The 19,565-nt window shown below is 35.7% G+C and overlaps 1 protein-coding gene across 22 annotated transcripts in view; it reads right to left on the bottom strand.

The window, feature by feature from the left end:
• Nucleotides 1-643: 643 nt before the first annotated feature.
• The window catches only part of POSTN (periostin), a 37,138-nt gene continuing 18,216 nt past the window's right edge, over nucleotides 644-19,565 (bottom strand). Inside the window, exons 12-24 of one of the 22 annotated variants that reach the window (XM_087757890.1) lie at nucleotides 18,820-18,950; nucleotides 16,474-16,604; nucleotides 16,201-16,303; nucleotides 15,755-15,822; nucleotides 15,128-15,173; nucleotides 12,889-12,936; nucleotides 9,712-9,807; nucleotides 9,003-9,092; nucleotides 7,344-7,421; nucleotides 6,833-6,913; nucleotides 4,547-4,633; nucleotides 2,433-2,474; nucleotides 644-1,888 (exon numbers count right to left, since the gene is read on the bottom strand). In XM_087757890.1, the coding sequence (XP_087614016.1) occupies nucleotides 1,854-1,888; nucleotides 2,433-2,474; nucleotides 4,547-4,633; nucleotides 6,833-6,913; nucleotides 7,344-7,421; nucleotides 9,003-9,092; nucleotides 9,712-9,807; nucleotides 12,889-12,936; nucleotides 15,128-15,173; nucleotides 15,755-15,822; nucleotides 16,201-16,303; nucleotides 16,474-16,604; nucleotides 18,820-18,950 (1,036 nt within the window). In that variant the 3' untranslated portion in view covers nucleotides 644-1,853. The remainder of the gene's footprint in view (nucleotides 1,889-2,432; nucleotides 2,475-4,546; nucleotides 4,634-6,832; nucleotides 6,914-7,343; nucleotides 7,422-9,002; nucleotides 9,093-9,711; nucleotides 9,808-12,888; nucleotides 12,937-15,127; nucleotides 15,174-15,754; nucleotides 15,823-16,200; nucleotides 16,304-16,473; nucleotides 16,605-18,819; nucleotides 18,951-19,565) is intronic. The other 21 variants (XM_087757891.1, XM_087757892.1, XM_087757897.1 and 18 more) reach the window with 21 other exon arrangements.

Below are 19,565 nucleotides of genomic sequence, written 5' to 3'. Positions count from 1 at the left end.
CTCCCCAGTTCCTGTACATAATTTATCTGTCAGTTCCATTCCATTTTCTTCCTCACCTCCTACTCTTTTTTTGGGAGAGGAGAGCACAGACACATTCCTCTCCTAACATAATTACTGTCCTTTAAAATCTCACTTGACCAACAGCTCACAGTGGCACAGCAGTGAAGAAAGTAGATTAAAGTTAATGATTTAATGACAGACAAAGGCCCTGGGGACAGATGACAGCTTCAGTTCACCCTCTAGGCAGTCCTAAGAGCTCTCATTCTCACCTAAAAGCTATCTAGCTCTTACCAGGGTTAAAAGCTGTCCTTCCACCAAAGCACTATGGTAGTTGTTACTGAGGTTACCTTATTGAGAGAGTCTGACAACCCAGTAAGGCTACACACCATATCAATCCAATGCTCAGATAGCTTTATCATTCAGGGAGTAGTGCTCATGGTATGTGATTATGGAATTAGGGAAGGTTTTTAATTGTGTTTAAGGACAATGATGCAGTTTAAGTGCATTAGCATGTGCTAAGTGAGAAAGGGAAGCATCATTTTGCTCCTGTGAAAACATATTTTTTAACTAACATACACTAAAAACTTAAGAATATTTAGAATTTGCTTTACTATTCAAAAAAGTATTTACAAATGAAAGCAAGCACAGTTCAGCCGAATTCTTTATTGAGTATTTGTTTCAAAATAGAAGTATAAAAGCACATTGGATAACCCCTCTAAAACTTTGGTCTGCAGAATTAAGGCACTTTGAACACATTTTTTCTACTCCATGAGTAATTGTTTTCCAACTTCTGTTAATAAAGGCAAACAACTTCTATGAATACAAAACTGGAGTTATAAAATTGACATAATTTACAGACAACTCCACATCAGTATCAGACATTAGCAAAGCATGTTTTGATATAACAGCTTTCAGACCTAGCCTCATTTTTGTAAAACCTTTTTCCATGCTGAGTTAACTGCTTGCATGCATTTTATTTATCCCTTTTATAATCCACTTTAATAATGAAAAGACACATTTAGGAAAAAGTGGGAAAACACTTAAGAATCTCAGTATATGTATTGGTACAGAATTCCTTTAATGGGAATGATTTTTCTTATAAATAAAGAAGTCAACATGATCTCAAATACATTTCAAGAAGCTCACAATGTTTGCTTTTCTTCTTTTTAAGAGCTTCCATTAGCCACGTTACTAGAAGACATTTGGATATGCAATGTAGAACAACAACAAAAAAAGGATACATTTAATATAAGGCATATTTGTTTGTTTAGAAAAGGAAATGTTACTGGTGTTATTACGACATTAAACACATGAAGAATTTTGACTTATAAAAAGAATACAATACTACTGAACCAAAAGTGTTATGTTAACATCTCATGTTTCCTTAGATTACTCTAAAAGTTACCTGAAATGATTTTTTCTAGAAATGATCTAATTTCATTTATATTTCTTATTTAGTGGAAAAATAATAATAAAAAAATACACTCTATATTGTTCCCTGCTCTTTTTGAATCCAATCCTACAAACACTTACTAGCCAGCATAAGAAGGAATCCTGGTTCTACAGAAGCTGATGGCCTTCAGCAGTTCCAGGATCCCACCCTGCATAGTGCTTACCATCAAGAGCAGTTAAAGCACCCTCAATGGACTACTCCTCCTGGTGAACACTGTGCTAGCAGTGAGTATCTGCAGATTCACATCTTTCTGTGGATTCATGGTTCAGTTTACGTTATGTTATCAAAACAATGTTGTTTTCTAATGTTCTCATTTTAAAAAAAAACAGTTTCTCTTCCTTTCAAAGACCATGCTGTTAATTTATAATTCTGTGGATTCTATCTTGGAAAGCTTTTAGGGTTAAGCTAGTCTTGTCCTCCTTCTTGCTGCTCCCCCTGGGAAAAATGGAAGAACCATAATTATTACCTATAATTATTTATAATATAGTTACACTATATACTGTATTTACTTGTGAAACAGGCATGTGAAGAGGAAAGATGAGGCTTGATGCTGAATCTTTCTTGTGCTAGCAGCTAGGAAATTACAATGATCTCTCAGCTTCTTAATTGATCAAAATAATGTAAAATCAGTGAGTTACAAATCCTGTGGTGGGGAATCCCACAATGCCATTTTCACAGTGTTAGACTCCAGAGTCAGATCTCACTTCGACGGCTTTATTCTAATCTGAAACACTGTTTGACCAAAGCATGTAATCTAAGTTGTTTTCAGATAGAAATGTATATAAGAAAAAAATCTAGAAACCCAGTAATTAACAATACCAAATTTTGTTAAAATTTCTTTTTTTTAAAAACGTACATGCCACTCTTTCCTTTTGAACTCTGTTTTCTTAAGGGTATTTTTTTCCCTCCTGGCTTTTAACGTAACTGAGAATAATATTTGATGTATGCTAAAATGTTTAAATATATATTTTGCTTTTACCTTGTGTCCTCCTGGTTGTTTGTACTTTCCGTACAGGCGCTTCTAGAAAACAGAAATGTTGCAGTCAGAAGTTATTTTTAAGAGCCTTTGAGTTAAAGCTCATTAGAAATGTTGGAAACCCATTGCTGACTTGCAAAGTTTGTTCTTTAAGGTTTTCAATAAATTAAGAATTTTGTCCATTAACATGTTGACTTCATCACCTGAAACATGAATGCTTATAATACAATTCACACATTTCTGTCATCTGCAGTCATCCATCAAATCTTACCAACATTTCAAAAGTATTTTTACATTTTAACAGTATGAATTAATACATTATTCACACTGATCTCCTACAGATGGTTACATGATGTAGGCAGGTGCCAGGACGTTTTGCCCATGCTCTTCCTTCAGCAAACACCATCTGACACTGTCAGTGACATACAAGTTCCGGTTAACGCACAGCCCAGGACTCAGTCTCAGCTTTTGGCAGAGGATGTCCAGGTCTGCTGTATAGACATTATTTCAGGAATTATTTATAAGTGCTATGCTTGAAACTCAACTATCATAAGATGTTGGCCACATTTCCAGCTGTGTTTGGGGCTTGATGTGTAACTGAATTGTGAGTCCACACTATGATTCCACATTTAGAGTTCAGTTAGTTTTCTCAGAGACTTCTCTTTTAAAGGGCAGAGTAGAGCAAGGGCTATTGAATAGGTACCAACCTCATTAGCAGATACATCTATTTTCCAAAATACTGACTTAGTGAAACTATGGACACTTCTTCCTCTTTCTCATCAAACCTTGAGACATTTTTTAAACCAGATGTCTCCTCATTGAGAGGAAAAACATTTCACAAGCATAAGAGAGAATTCTTCTGTTACTGTCACAGAAATGTTACTGCGGTATTTTTCCTTCTTTACAGCCATGAGGTACTTGCATCTTCATTTAACCAGCTGCAGCCAGTTGTCTTTTCATCCTGAGGTACAGGGTATATAAATGCATAGCCCTGAGATACAAGCTTCACCTCATTACAGCCGAGGCTAAACACTGAATGTCTGCACCAACATGATAGAAAATTTCAAGCTCTACATTGCCCTGACAAGGACAGAACACAGTCCATCCAAAGTATGCTTGCCATACTTATATGCTGTCCATAAAATTATGTTTTCAGACAAACTTCATGGTTGAAGATCACACCTGTCTGTCATTTTCAGGCAAGAGCTGACTTCCCTGCATGCCTTGTACTACTCATCATTGAAGTTATACAAACACTGTGGTATACCTTCAGCATTTAGCATAGGCTTAGAAATTTAAAAAGTAGAAACATATTTATTTAGCTTCATTCTCCACCAGCCATAATATTTTTTCCTATGAATTTAGTTCAAAGGCTGACAGAATAACTTCTTCTGCATTATTAGAATTAGAAAAGGATATACATACAAATACAAAAGAAACCCTAAACAAGCTATTTCTTAACTTTGAATGAAGATCATTAAAAAATGATTGTCAAACTTGAAGAACAAATTCCTGGTACAAAGCCAGGCTGAATTGTGTTTGGCTCCTTTAAGAGATTCATTTTGGACCTTGACACCATTCAGCTTTTTCAAATCCAAGAGTTTCCCTCATTTAACAACAGGATAAGGGTCGAGAAATTCCAAGACCCTATGAGATATTTACTCAACCCCAGAGGTTATATTCCCCCCTCCCTACCCTCCCTTCACCAAACCGAGAACCTCTCACATCAACAGATCACGTTAACACTGACAAGAAATAACTCAAGTTAAAAACAACTCACGTGTTCTTCTTCTGGATGTGCTGCTTAGAGAAAAGGCAATTCTTATGGTGCGGGTTCCTTCAAATGTTTTACCTAAGCTTTGTGGTTAGACATTTCCTCTTGTCTACTATGCTTGCCAAATATTTTAGTTACTTTTAGCCACAAGGTAAGCCTCAACATTTTTCTCTGCAACGTCAGTGAAAAAATTCTTTTCCAAAACAATTATAAACCTCTTCTTGCTAAAATACTGGCTTCAGACCTAGGTAATTTTTGTGAATAGATACCATAAAATCCCACCTGGAATGATCACTGCAGACAAAGCAGGTCTTAGTGATACTAGATTTTTAGACAAACTAACCTTCCAGATGGACTTTCTTGATTTCTCTCTCGATAATCTGTGGCTCTCCCTCAATTACTTTAGTAACCTTGGTGTACTCAGTTCCAGCTACGATAAGCATCAAAAACAAATGAGTTAAATCTGGCATAGCATTTTTCCATATGCAAGGAACCTTCAGTGGAAACAATGTCATTTTGAGGGTGTAGGTGTATGCAGGCCACCATGTTATTCATACTGTAAGGTCCTGCTAATTTCATTGGCCCTGCCACAGGTGATTCCTTCTCTAGGGTTGAGAGTCATTCATTGTAATCTTGGCTTGAAGTTTTGTTTCAGCAAAGACTGCCAATTGTAATAAGCAGCGCTGGATATTGTATGAGTAGAATTACAGCCCATATGAAATGTTTCTTTTACTTTAGACAGTGGTAACACATTCATTTGTGACTGGACTTGGATTTAAATGCTTAGGAAATTTTCAGTAAAATAGAAGTAATTTGATGCAGACAAGAGGGCTGTAAACAATTATCACCATTATCACCAACAGCCATAAAGCAGCATGTGCATCTGCTTTTATTGGCTAAATGGTAAGGTATTATCATGGCAGTCAAGGGTAGCTGACTGGATAAATAATGGAAAAGACAGAGAAAAATCAAATTAAAACAAGAGACAAATATGCCTGTTTGGTCCATTCTGTAAAGCAGGATGCTTATGCAAACTAACATATAATAGCAAGGAAAACCAGCAAGAATTCAAGAGACAATATTGTCTTTTCCAAATTTACTACAGAGAAACTATTTATCTCTTTTCCATACGCCTATAGGATCACTGTAAGTTGTATCTCTACAGATTATATCTATTTAATGGTATACATCTGTAACTGAAGATGATTGCAATTACAATTGTAATTGTTAGATTCTGGCATCAGACCTGTCACCAGAATTTTGAACAATTCTACAGATAAAGTTTGATCCTGCTCTTTATTGCCTGGTTGACACCAACCGGACATAGTCCAGTATATGGAGGGATTTTCTTGCTATAATTTCTTTCATTTTCAACTTTCCTTTTAGATATTCAGCACTGAAATAGGCATCTCCAGAGAGCAACTCTTTTCACATAGCTGGGACACTTAAGATAGGATAAGTTGAAAAATCCTCTGGAAGGTCCTCTTTCTCTCCAGTGATTATAGGCAAATCCTGACTTCGATCTGTAAAACTACGATTTAGATGTTTAAAACAGAAGAAAGAAATACAATCAACAGTATTCATAGCCATATGTTGGCTTTTCTCTAAGACTAGCTGTTTTAACATCTAGCATGGTTTGGTGGAAAGCTGTTCAGCTGTTCAGCCGTCACTATATTTTTTACTTGACTGAAGTTTAAGTCACATCCACAGAACAGTGCTTTTGAAGGACTACAAGATTTAGTTTAGTGAACACACAGCTGGCTGTGAGCTACTTCACTGGTATTCACGTTTGTAACTTATTAAAAAACAAACATAAAATAAAGTGGATTCAGCTAATTTATGCCAAGAGAAACATCCATACATGTTTTTGAGCTTCTGACTCAGGTTTACACAAACATTGACTAAAAACAGAACACTTGAATTCTCTTTTTTTTATTCCACATTGCTATTATAGATAGTTTTTCTAATCTACATTAAGCAGAGAACATTCCAAATTCATAGATAAAGATTAATTTCATAAGCACAAGGTTTTTTACCAGTTTTCTACAGCTACTGGTTATATATTGCCAAAACTGTTAGAAATAAGAGAGCAAGAAGGAAAGAAAACCATTCCTTGGAATGCTATATTTGAAGAGAATTAAAGTTAAAGCCTTGATATCCATCACCTGTAAGCACTGAAAGAAGGATGCTAAACATGCCTTTAAGTATTAACTTGAGGGCAATGAATATTCATTTCTGAAGAACTGATAAGTAAGATGAATTTGGCCTGTTACAATACTTTCCACTTCATAAGTTTTTCACAGATTTAAATTTGCTGGAGTTCACAGCTAGTGGAATAAATCTTCATTGCTCCCCTGAGTTTTAATTAGGTAACTTTTTAAAGACTGAAAAAAAACAATTTTTTTTTTTTTCATGATCAATATCATAAAAAAAATTGATTAATCAAACTTTTATACTTATTTCCATTTCACAGGCATCTGGCACTTCATATATGGCATTCTATTTTTTATCCCATTAAAATTACACTTCCTCTAGGTCAGTCTTTAAAATGTTGATATCAACATATCTGAGAGGGGTTTCAGTTATCATAACCTGTTGCAAAAAGGTTAGTTATAATACACTGAATTACCTCCCTGCAGAAGTCTTTTAATTTCTTCATCTTCAAGTAAATGACCATCACCTTCAATAAATTTGGTCACCTTGGTAACCTCTGATAGGATACAGGTTATGGCAAAAAATTGATTTACAGAAAACATTTGACAATCCTATAACAACATACTACTGAATTAATCCTGTCATAACATTTTTCTGAATTACAAAATTCATCTGTCGCAATATTAAATTCCATGTAAACACTGAAAACACCTTATTTTATGACAAACATAGAATACTATATATTAGACCCAGGCAGCCTCAACTCTGGATCTGACTGAAATGTGAAGATCACAGACTTAAACTAGAACATTAGATTTGGACATTTCTCAGATTAACTGAGGTTTAATCTCTGGGTATGATTTTGCAATATTTGCTGAAAACATGGAGTATCCATTCTGTAATTACTTAAGTTATATATATATATATATATATATATATATATATATATATATTTTTAAGGAAGGAAAGAAAACAAGAATACTAACCTTCTTCAAGCAATTTCTTTAACTTTTCTTCATTGTCTGAACCACCTGCAGTAATTCTGGTATATTTTATTTCAGGACCTGGAAAAAAGATGTGTAAGACAGTGACTTTAATCAGATATTACAGGATTGCTTTTTAAGTTATTTTTTCCTGTTTAACACTTAGGATGGCTCCATGGTTAACATGCTTTAATCTCCTTTTATGATCATGTTATCTTTCACTGTGTCCGAAATTAAACTGAAAGAGGGCTACAAATAGTATTTAGAGCTATTCAGGAAAGTACTTAGATAATGTTAACATAGTAAATATCCGCTCACATTCTTAAAGTAAGACACAGTTTTAAACACATTGTTGTATTAGGTCATAGATCAGATATTTCCTAAGTGCAAAAAGGGTCTGGATCCATGGTTGTAAATAAACGTTGTTGCTTCTATTACTGCTGTGAATCATTTGAGAGCTTAACATTTGTGATTCTTTATCAGTTTCTACTACAGAATGAAGAGAAGGAAATATTAGGTCTGAAACTCTGGCATTTTACATTATATTGACCATTTTACGTGGGATATTAGTGAAACTTGAATTTGAGAAATGAGAAAATGGTATTTTATTTTCTCCCCCAGAAATTTTGTGTTGAAAAATAGTCCCAGGTTTATTCAGAAACCACCAATGTTTTTCATTCAGTTATTTTCATTGTAGTAAATAGATGTATGAGAATAACTTAAATCTGGTTCTTTATTTCTCTCTTGCTTGAATGACTTCTTAAATTGAATTATAAGATTTTCTAAATAAACTAAATATTAAGATTTCTGCTAAGTCAATATGTTCCTATAACACTGTCTTTCCCTTACAACTGCTCTGGCAGACAGAATTTTAATGTCAGTTTCAAACTGATATTTAACCAAGGGAATCAAAATATCTTAGCGGAGAATTTGTGACTGCTTAAATACGCCTCACTCCACTTTTCAATTTCTGTGAAGTTTCTAGGATTCTTAAAGAAATATCTCTGTAGTAGGTCAAAGATAATTGAAATTGGCCACAGAGTTTGAAAGTTACTGTGGGAGATCAACAACACAGATGCGTATTAATATTATCTTATATTAGCTGAATACAAATGTCTAACTTGTGGATGTCAGATCAATTTAGGCCCCTCCTTACAGAGAAACAGAAAAGTTCTTTTTCTGAAATGATTGTTAAGGGAGCCTGGGATGACATGCAAAAGTAGATATCTACACACTGAAGGTCTGCCTTTGGTCAAATGAAACCTACCTGGAGATATACAACCCAAAAGTTCACACACACAAAAAAAGAAGTCTTCTTTTTAAAGCAAGCCATCAGAAAAAATGCAACAAAAGCAGTCTCATCCTAAAACGGTAGCAAGAATTTTGCAAAAGCAGAAAAAAAAAAAGACAAGTTTTCATTGTTTTTCATGCTGTTAAAATATTGTTGTCATTTCTGCATATGTGTGTGTAGCACACACAGCCAGAATTTGAGCTTTACATAGGCAGTGGGAAGCATTAGGGAAAATGAATCTCTCCAGGAAATGCAGTTTAGGCATTTCTCTCCAGGAAATGCAGTTTAGGCATTAGGACAGAACTTAAGATATGTTACTTTTGTATGTAATGGTGAACTTTACTAAGTAAAAATCGTTCAGCATAATTTACCTTGAATAATTCTTTCTTCTGTTACTTTTTTCTCTGTCACTTCCACAGGTCGCCCATCAATGATTTTGGTGTATGTTTTAATAATTGGTTCTACAAGGATTTTTAAATTGAAGACATAATCAAGTGATGAACAGTGTTACAAGTGCTGTTTTTGAGATGTTGAAACTTACTGAAGCACACAAGGAAATCCCATAGCATATTTTACAGAAAATAAAAATGTTCAGAGGAGACCAGGAACTAAGTTTCCTCTAAAGTTAGGATGGCCACATGCTGGTTTTCCTTTAAAAGCAACATAGATGTGAACTTCTCAATGGCCCTAGCGAAGCAGAAGGCAAAGTTTACCTCTACCTGATAAAATTACCCTTCTATTACAGAATCACGTACTGCGTTTTTGACTGCAGGACAATGAACGGCAAATAATTCTTAACTGAGACAGATGTTATGTCAGCATGCAGAGCATTTCTAACACTGTCTTGACTGTAGCTATGGAACACACAGTTTTTCTGAAAAAATCCAATTTTCTGAAATACGTGAGAAGCGAGAATGAAATGATGCAATAAAATTACAACAATTCCAGAAGGTCTTGTTAAAAACAGAACAGTTGTCTAACATATCACGTGAATCACTTACATAAAGTAGGAACTGACTGGGAATAGTGAATGTTTCAAATTTTAACTAATACAAATCGAGTTGCTGAAAGCATACCAACCTCCATGAATCACTTTAGTTATTGTCTCCCCTTCCCTGACTATTTTGAACTCAGGTTCCCCTTCAATTAATTTAGTGAGCTGTGTGATAGATGGGTCTGTGATACAGGAAAAAAACAACATGTTACAAATAGTCATAAAAATATTTATGGTGTTCCACGGGGCTGAGATGAAGTTAGCATTATCCCCCCTGCCCTAAATAAACCAGATGACTGTAATGGAGGATTTTTTAAATCTAAGAAGCCATTTGCAGCAATGTTGTACAATCTTGCACTTCCTCCCATGCTATCTTAAATTTAGATCCTATTGTGCACCAAATATTTACAATTTTTTTAAAGTTTTGTGTATCTGATATTTTTAACATCTGTTGACATGTCTCAAGCAAAAAAACAGATCCTCAGCAGCTGAAAGGAAGTCTTCCTCTATACATATTGGTAAGAAGCCTACTCTGCCAGCGTTGCTGGAATCTTAGAGCTGTTGCTCTGCTAGTGATCAGCATGCAAACTATTGTATGAAAGCTTAGAAAAGAACTAGATAGGGGAATGTTTGTCACATTATTTCCTACTAACTGTATAGATATCCAAGAGCAAACTAGGTCTTTTAATCAGAATTCCTTATGTTGTTTTGTTCGGGTTGGGTTTTTTTATTATTATTTTGTTGGTTTTGGGGGATGTTATTTGGCTTTTTTTCCTTTTTAAGCTACCAAGACTTGGCCAGTCGTCATCCAGCTTAAAGAAAAAAAAAACAAAAAAAACCTTCAGAGATCAATTGGAACAGCTGTAAGGATATTTGTCAGCATTAATGGCTATCAATCTTTGATTTGCATGTGAGAGGTCATCTTGATTTCAATGGCCAAAACAAACCTCTTAATCTTGTGCAATCCCTATAGACCACACTGATCCAAATGTATCTCTGTCTGACAAGCTGGAGCAGCAGATACTAAATAAATTAGGAACATACTATTGATGCAGTCAATTAGCAGGAATAACATGGTTCTTCTGTAACAAGTGTTACGGCAACATCTTCCACTTAAGAAGCTGCTGTAATACACTCTTAACTTATTCCACATTCAGAGTTAGAAACTTAACACAGTCCACCTCTCTCACTTTCCTTAAAAATCCTTTCAAATCTTCCTTTATGTGAATTTATGTAGAAGTCAATACTGCATAGATTTTTTTTTTTTTTAAATTACTGATCAGGATTTAACAATAGCTTTTTAATATGTGTCCCTGGTGTTAACTGTTGAAAACAGTAGAATTCAGGCTACCTAGTGTCCTTCAATAGTAACAAATCCAAGCATACATTTTTGTTTGCTTTTGCAGCAGAAGATGATTGTATAAGTTAGACTTTAGAGCTAAACAATTCATTTATTTGCTGCAGATGAGATGGTAGGATCATAACGATGCCCAGTCATTATAGAGCTCTATTCATCTAATCTGGACTTTAAATAGCTGAACAACCCATTGCTTTTTCTTTTATATTCTAACAAGTCTGACTGAAAAACATTCATAAATGTTTTAAAGAAACAATCTTACAAGATTCATTCATGTGCTTCTGTTTTAAATTTAGAGGCATTTTTGCATGTTTAGAATCCATTAAATACTAATACACATTGATAAAAGTGATGAATATCAATGAAAACATGTCAAAGGTATATTTATGAATGCCTATAAATCCTTTTTTTTTTTTTTTATATATTTCTAAATTACTGTACCTTCCTATGTGATTGATACAGCAGATGTACGCAGAACAAAAGGTAAAGCCATGGTTTGCTATACTGCCTAATCTAGGATCAATCCTTTGAACATTTAATCCATTAAGATTTGGATTTCTATCAGATTTAACTCTTTAGATCCTTTTAACTTGCCTATGTATTGACAATGGAAGCACAAATCAAGTAGAAAACATTGAAACAAGAAAGGACAGACATCACCCTCTAAACTTGGGGGTGGGGATGTTTTTTCTTTTTTTACTGAAATCTCCTTTCCATCATGATCTGCTAGAACTTCCTGATGTATGCTGAAAAAATTAACATGCAACTTTACCAGCTTTTTTCTACAGGCAGTTGTGGGCTTATATAGTTTTGATGGGAGCTGACACTCACTACTGTTACTACTAGCGAGCTTGGAAGAGCCAGAATTGGCTTTATTGAGTCTATTTCTGAATCATCAGCAGAAAGGCTGTATTGGCCAGAGATCATTCCCTGGAGTGCATCTCAAAGCAGAAACACTGTACTGGCAATGGGAAAGAGTAACTCTTCAATGCTCACTAACTTATGAAGTTATTTTTTCTCTCTCTGGTGAATAACACTTGGTTGTACCTTTGACTATAGAAGTGCTCAGACATTTCATTTTTTCTTTAAAAGAAGATTTTGTTTCAGTCAGCTTTCAACTTCTAAACATCATGTAAATCACCTAAACTAAATGCTCTGTCTCTGGATTTAACAAAGAACAGGTACTTTCAGAGAGTGATTCACCATCATAGGAAGATTTCTAAAATATCTTGGATGAATTAGATAGAATCATCTGTCCATTTATATTGCTCTGTGGATCTGATTTAATGATGGAGACTAGGCAACAAAGATCAGCATATATGCTAGATGGCGTCTAATTCTAAATGAGATGATGCACAGACCAGCTGCTGAAAAAGCAAGCTCATGTCACTTCTGCTGAGAGGAAGTCCCCCCCAATCTTTAAGTCATGCATTTGCCTCAAGAAACTGAAAAAGAAAGTTTGGCTAACCGTCCTTTCCAGGCGTCTGACAGATATTGGTATTTAGAACTGATTGAAAACTATAGAAAAATGAACTGATTTTTTACTTCATTTTTTAAAATAACTGTTTTAATTTTAAAAAGTAAGTGTTTTCATTGAAAGTATAGTAACATTTGGGGCACTTAAAAGAAATGGTTTGAAAAAAGATTATTTAAAAAATATTTTAAAAATGCCCATAGAAAAAGGAGAAAATCCATTTGGGGAGAACAACTGTGGGAAATCTTTTTGTACAAAATATTTCAGCCAGTTCTAATTGCAATATTTGTATCTTTGCTTTTCCAGCAAAGTGCTGAACATCCTGGGGTTGTTATGAACAAAATGCATCCTGTTAAAGAAATATATAGAATATATATTCTGTATATGTATATGAAAATATACAGAAATATATATTCTAAGGGCCTCATTTACCTTCCTTTCTGATGATGGGCTGGACGTTGCTTTCAATTATGTTAATTTCTGAAAGTATAGAAAATGGAATCTAAAGCACATTCCATTCTTACAGTTTCTTGATGGTAATGATCAGTTAGATTTGGTCTGGTCATAAAGATGTGGATAAAATCACAGATATTAATGGACAGAAAAGAAGTAACTCAAAAGGATCTAAAGTATGGATCTTGGTTCTAGTTACTAAATGGTCGTGTATACAAGTCACCCACAGACAGAGTCTGCTGGCGTGCTATTTATCTTTGTGCGTTATGAAACCCACTGGTCATGAAACCCATGGCTCATACAATTCCCTGCATAAAGATTTGCACAATTCCCTGATGTACCTTAAATTTGAATCTTGCCCTTTTCTTTTCATTAGGGAGCTGACCTGGTAAACAGAGGAAGCCCTCTAACATTCAGAACTGTTCTTACACTTGGTACAATGTCACGGAGAGCACAACTGTGGTGCCCTTGGGAGATCAAGTTGTCCCTCTACACCTAAGACAGACTCAAGTATTCATTAAACATCTCTGATAGATTGTTATTTGACTCATATCCATTCACTAGCAGAGAAGCCTTCACTGATAGAGGTCCTAGCCTTTTTATTCCTGTGTTCAACTAAATCAACAGTTAAAAAATTCTTGATGCCTGACATTGACCTCCCTTACTTCAGTTTACAGGCATTGCTTCTTATGCTGCTCTCACTGGCCATGGGAGACAGTATCATAGAATCATAGAATATCTCCAGTTGGAAGCGACCTATAAGGATCATGAAGTCCAACTCCCTTCTCCTCACAGGAGACTAAACCATATGACTAATAGCACTAACTAAACATAAACTAAACCATATGACTAAGAGCATTGTCCAGATGCTCCTTGAATTCTGACAGGCTTGGTGCTGTGACCACTTCCCTGGGGAGCCTGTTCCGGTGACCAATCACCCTCTCGGTGAAGAACCTTTTCCTAATGTCCAGTCTGAACTTCCCCTGATGCAGCTTCATTCCATTTCCTCATGTCCTATCACTGGTCACCAGAGAGAGGAGATCAGCACCTCCCCCTCCACTGTTCCCCTTGAGGAAGCTTAGACCGCGATGAGGTCACCCCTCAGACTTCTCCAAGCTGAACAAACCAAGTGACCTCAGCCACTCCTCGTAAGTCTTGCCCTTAAGACCTTTCACCATCTTGGTCACACTCCTCTGGACACACTCTAATAGTTTGATGTCCTTATATTGAGGCACCCAAAACTGCACACAGTACTTGAGGTGGGGCTGCACCAGTGCAGTGTAGAGTGGGACAATCACCTGCCCCGACTGGTTAGCTATGCTGTGCTTCCTGCACCCCAGGACACGGTTGCCCCTTTTGGATGCCAGGGCACACTGTTGACTCATATTCAACTTGCCATCAAGATAGAGTATTCCATTTTTTGTTCCAAGAGTCTTTTAAATTCAGTGTGTCCATTCTCAATTTTCAAAAGCTTAATGTGATGGTCTCCATTTCTTCTGAGAAATGTGGGTAGAATCCTACATTAATTTAATTATCTGCCTAAATTCATATTCCCTCACAAGCCAAAGCTTCAGCAGGATCTTCGTCTTCTAACAGTTTGCTTCAGCAGATTGTACTTTATATGCAGAAACTAAATGCAAACCCTGAGAAAGACTGCAAGAGAGCAAAAAAGGTTCCTTTTTTACATTTACTCCCTAAAGAGAAAACGGTCAGAACAACTGCCTCCCATACAAGCTTCATATTTTCGTGTATGGGAAACAGGTGGAACAGGTACACTCTGTCCATCTAGAAACATTTATGAAAAAGAAAGCATCTCAGTGCAGAGTTTGGTCAATGCTACATCTTGGAGAGTCAGCACAGTACAATGCTACATCTCAGAGAGAGAGGCAGTACAACTGTACTATGCACCAAGCACTGAACCTTGGCTAAAAACTGAAAAACAATCTTTTCCACATGTATCTTGCCTACCCCAAAGAGTCTGAACAGCTTACTTCAGGGTTATTTCCCTGTCACACATCTGAAAAGGGAAAAAAATACCCACAAAAGCCAGAAAAATTCTACTTTGAGTCTTTCTCTTCCTGTGCTTCATTGGCACATCTTAATTTCCCAGAAATTGCTTTCTTTTTGGTTGAGAAAAAGATCTACAATTCAAGATTGGAGTTGGCAACATTTAAAAAGCAATCTCAAACCCATCTGGAAGTATTTAAAATGAACTTACTGTAAAACGTCAGTGGAATCTCTTTGAAGGTACTGTCACGAACAAACTATAAATACAAAAAAGTAATTTTAAAATTTAAAAGAAAGAGAACTTGCCTTCTGCTTTCCCAATGAGTGTGGGTAGGATTCACTGCTTCATTGATGTAAAAGTTAGGCTATGCTATTTGCCTAGGTCCTGTCATTCATTGTTGAGGGAGAACGTAATCTCAAGAGTATAGCTGAGATACGTAAGGATGCCTGTTTTTCTCCACAGGCTATTGAGGCTGGTGGGTTTAATGACATAGCAATTTATCCACTCAATATTTCTTTCAAAAAGGGATTGCCTCAAGGATTTAGAAGTGATTTATTTTGCTGGGGTGATAAAGTGTACCTTAACCAAAGAGCAGATTTGGGCCAGTTCACATTGGAGTTATCCAAATGCAAATATTCTACAATGATTTGGTGTTGAAAAACATAAACTCTAACTATTGCGTGCAGTGTATCATTCATGACTATGTTTTGGTAACTGGGAGCTATTGAATGTGTTGTCTGCTGAAGAAACAGAGGGACCAGAGAATCACTAATGAATTATGTACACGGTTTCAGAGATCCTGCCAAAAGGACGAAAGGATCATTATTTAAAGAGTACCTTAATTTGAATGTACTTAATCAACTTCTTCAGGATTGTGAGCAGCTGATCATTTCCAACAGGCAGATCTGACAAAAGAAATAAGCATGTAAGAGGAAACATAGATCTGTGTTCATTTTACTTTCATTTACAGTGATCAGGAGATGTAATCCCTCTCAAACACTCACACAAGTGTGTACTTGTACACATACTTTCTTCTATATTGGTGGAAAAGATAGCCTATGGCATCTTGTCTTCCATATACTTGACTTTCACAGAATTTCAAAGAGTTGCCAGGGTTTCAAGCAAGGTTCTTCCACAAAATGAGTAGTAAGGTAAATTTTCTGTTTCTTATTCCACATAGGATTTGTCTCTTTAAAGTAATTACTTTTTTTAAGTTATTGCACCTACATAACATGTAAACAGATTGAGAAGAGTGTGTATAAATTCCATGAATTAATACTCACCTGCTGGATATAGGAGTTTATCAATAACATGAATAACACCATTGGTTGCCATGAGATCAGATTCTCTTGATTTCAGTTCATTAACCAGTAGAGTATCATTCACCTGGTAAAGGATGAAAGGAAAACACAGGTTATCAGGGACATTAAAAAACAAGCCCAAACCATAATATAACCTTCAGAGAAATGCATCCCATTCTGTAATGTGGATAGACATGGAATGTCAAATCCCTGTTACAAGGCTGTTTCAGGGAGACTTCTTTTTCAGCACTTAACTGTTTTCAAGTAGAGTTTCCCTCCTTGGATGGTTTTAAGAATGTTTGTCACGCCAGGCTCAAAGCCACTTCCAATGAAAACTCCTTGTGTCAAGTGGTAAAGAAGAATATTCCTGAGAGCATTTTTGTCTCCTATTTAGAAAGAAAAGAAAAGTAGGAGTAAAAATTAAATGGTATTGGATAGTTCTTCCCGGAAATTCTAAGGATTCATACAGGCTGAGCCAGAATTAAGCATAGTATGAAAGAAACTACCATGAACACATACAATTTGAGTCTGTTAAAATGATGATAAAAGGTAAAAACCAACCATATGACACAAAGGCACTCAGAACATAATCATAAAGATGCTATGGAAGTCCTATACAAAAGAATAGAAAAGTGGCCAGCATTTTCCTGTTTTTCTGTATTATCTTCTCTTTTTTGCTTGCACCTCTAATCAGATTTTTTCTCCCTTTTCTTAAACATGCTTCACAATTCATCTGCAAACACAGTAATTTCAGGACCACTAAGCAGTTGGCAGTATCAAATTTCACCAAGCTACTAGATAAACTCCAGCCTTAACACTGTTGCAATTAAAGGGAACCATAGCTAATGATTAATATAATTATTCTCTTGTGGCAACACCTTTCTGAGATGACTGGGGATAACTCACAATTCTTTATATACATACATCTTTTCCTATCTGGGGCAGGAGAAAGTTGCTATTTACTTCAGACAGAAAAGAAGGAGTCATTTGGAGTGCTGTTTTTGTCTGTTCTTACAGAGAACAGGCACAGCTTGGAGAAGCTGGGAAAGGGGAAAAAGCCCCTATTCTAGGGATGATTTCCATATTTCAAAGTTTGACATTATTATTTGGGAAAAAAAAAAAAAGAAAAAAAGCCAACATTTTCAAGACTGTCTTAAAAAGGAAATGGATTCTGGAGCCCAAGTGAATGTGCTGACAGGGCGCTCTGGTGCTCTGGGTCCATGGATGTTCAGAGTCATAGGATGGGCTGTAGGAATACCCACAACCTCCCCAGGAGACAGGGTACCACGCAGAGTAGTTTTAAAACACATCTGCCTGCCATTACATGGAATAGTGACCATTCTGTTAGAAGTTTCATATTAGCATTACACGCTGATATTGATTGTAATGAGGAGTTTCAGCCTTGATGAAACTGCAATGGAACTACTGTCTGGTTATAATTTTTTCCTGGTGTCTCTTTCAGTGAACATGTTCCTTTTTCTGCTTTTTGTTTTAATCACTGATATTACTGCAATTCACTTTACTACTGAAATGCAATTAAATTAAATATAAATAAAGCCCCTTGAAAAGCAGGACGGCTACTATGATTGTATTCTTAATTATAGCAATAATCCAAAATGGCATGGGCCTTGGGTACAATGTCAAGTTGTGAATTGAAAACAAAAATAATAGACCTGATAAACTCAGTCTTAGTTAGTAAAATAACTATATAGTCCAATAAAAACAGAACAATGACATTTATCTAGTTACTTCAGTTCACAGCCTTGAGACAAGCTTCATTTCATTTTATAGCTATCTAATGTTAGTCATTTGGGCTATCTGTTAATTTATTATTAGTCACTAGAGACACACCACACTAGAAGGTAATTCAGACCACTATCAGAATTTTAAATGGCTGAAGAGATAATTCAAATTCACTGTGCCTCATTAATGAGTTAAAGGATGTATAGAGCTGGGGTTGCTGCTTATCAGTGCTCTGAGCTGGACTCTTTGAAGTCATTAAGGATTCATGGGATTTGGCTTCATGTCTTCAAACTTTGATCTGAAAAGTGCAGGAACGGAAAATGTGACTGACGTTCTGGATGTGGGATTCAAGGCAACCACTCCTCCCACACTTTTGCACAGGCACATTTACATTACTCTCAAATAAACTAAAAATATTTATAGTGCTGTGGCCACAGTCTACCCCTCCAGTGGGAAATTCTGCAGGACATTTGAAGTATTTACTGTGCATTTCTTCTCTTATGGAAATAAAGCATGACATTAAAGAAACTACTTTTAAGTCTTGTGAAAAATCTACATAACTCCAGACTTTGAAAGTGTAAGGTGGAAAGAAATTACATAAATTGGAAGGTAATTACACCTTGGAATAATATATCAAGGATTGAAATTTAAATTTAAATTCAGGTTGGATGTTTTTTTCCAAAAAGGTGTTTTCTCTATCCCCCAAGAAGGAATTAATTTAGGGAAATCCTATGACCTGCTCTATGCAAAAGGTAAACTGTTTTATCAATCAGACATCTTTTGTGTAAGAAATGCACTAGCCACCTTTCTTATCAATTTTACATTTGCTTATATTTCTAGTTTTCTTATGTTACTTACTTATCAATATATCCTTATCGTCATCAGTCAAACCCTTAAAGGCATCATTAGTTGGAACAAACAGAGTCCATTCTCCAGGCTGCGACAGAACATCATCTAAATCTGCAGCTTTCACCAGACTGAGGAAAACACTGTTTACAAACAGACAAAACACAAATACATTCTGTTGAAGTGTAGTAACTGTACTTTGGTCCAGGCACTTAGTTCCCTTATTTTTTCTGATAGTGCATGAATCTTCAAACACTGTTTCCCGGAAATAAAGAAAGAAAAAAAAAAAAAAAAAAAAGAAAAGATGGTCTTAAGAGTAGCAGACTGAAGAAAAAGGATTTGGAAAAAAAAAAAAATATTGGCAGCCTACATCAGAGCAGAATTCATCAACTAAAACCCCACAGATCAAAGAGATGAAGGGAGGATGCCAAGGGTAGTTGCTCTCTCTAGGAGTATTGAGATACTTGCAGGAAGGGGACAGAAATATGTACTGGAAGGATATGCAATCATGCTGCAGCCATATAGAATTGTAATGCTTGTTAATTAAAACTCCAGACTCAGAGGCATTTATAGCTCTGGATGTATCATCCAATCCCTTTTGTCATCTTACTCCTCTCATTCTGGTATATTACTGACTCTTATGTGCTGTAAACACCCGTTCCAGCATAAAGTCTGGGAGCTCTTTCAGCATAGAACTGGAAGAGAACATTTTTTCTTTTTTCTTCCCTCCCTTCTTTTTTTTTGGAGGACGCAATAAC

Source organism: Nipponia nippon, unplaced genomic scaffold, assembly GCF_047370975.1.
Source record: "Nipponia nippon isolate SJK-2023a ecotype South Korea unplaced genomic scaffold, ASM4737097v1 scaffold_2, whole genome shotgun sequence".
Taxonomy (NCBI): Eukaryota; Metazoa; Chordata; class Aves; order Pelecaniformes; family Threskiornithidae; genus Nipponia; species Nipponia nippon.
Note: the sequence above shows the minus strand (reverse complement) of the source record. Positions and strands in the feature narration are given on the sequence as shown.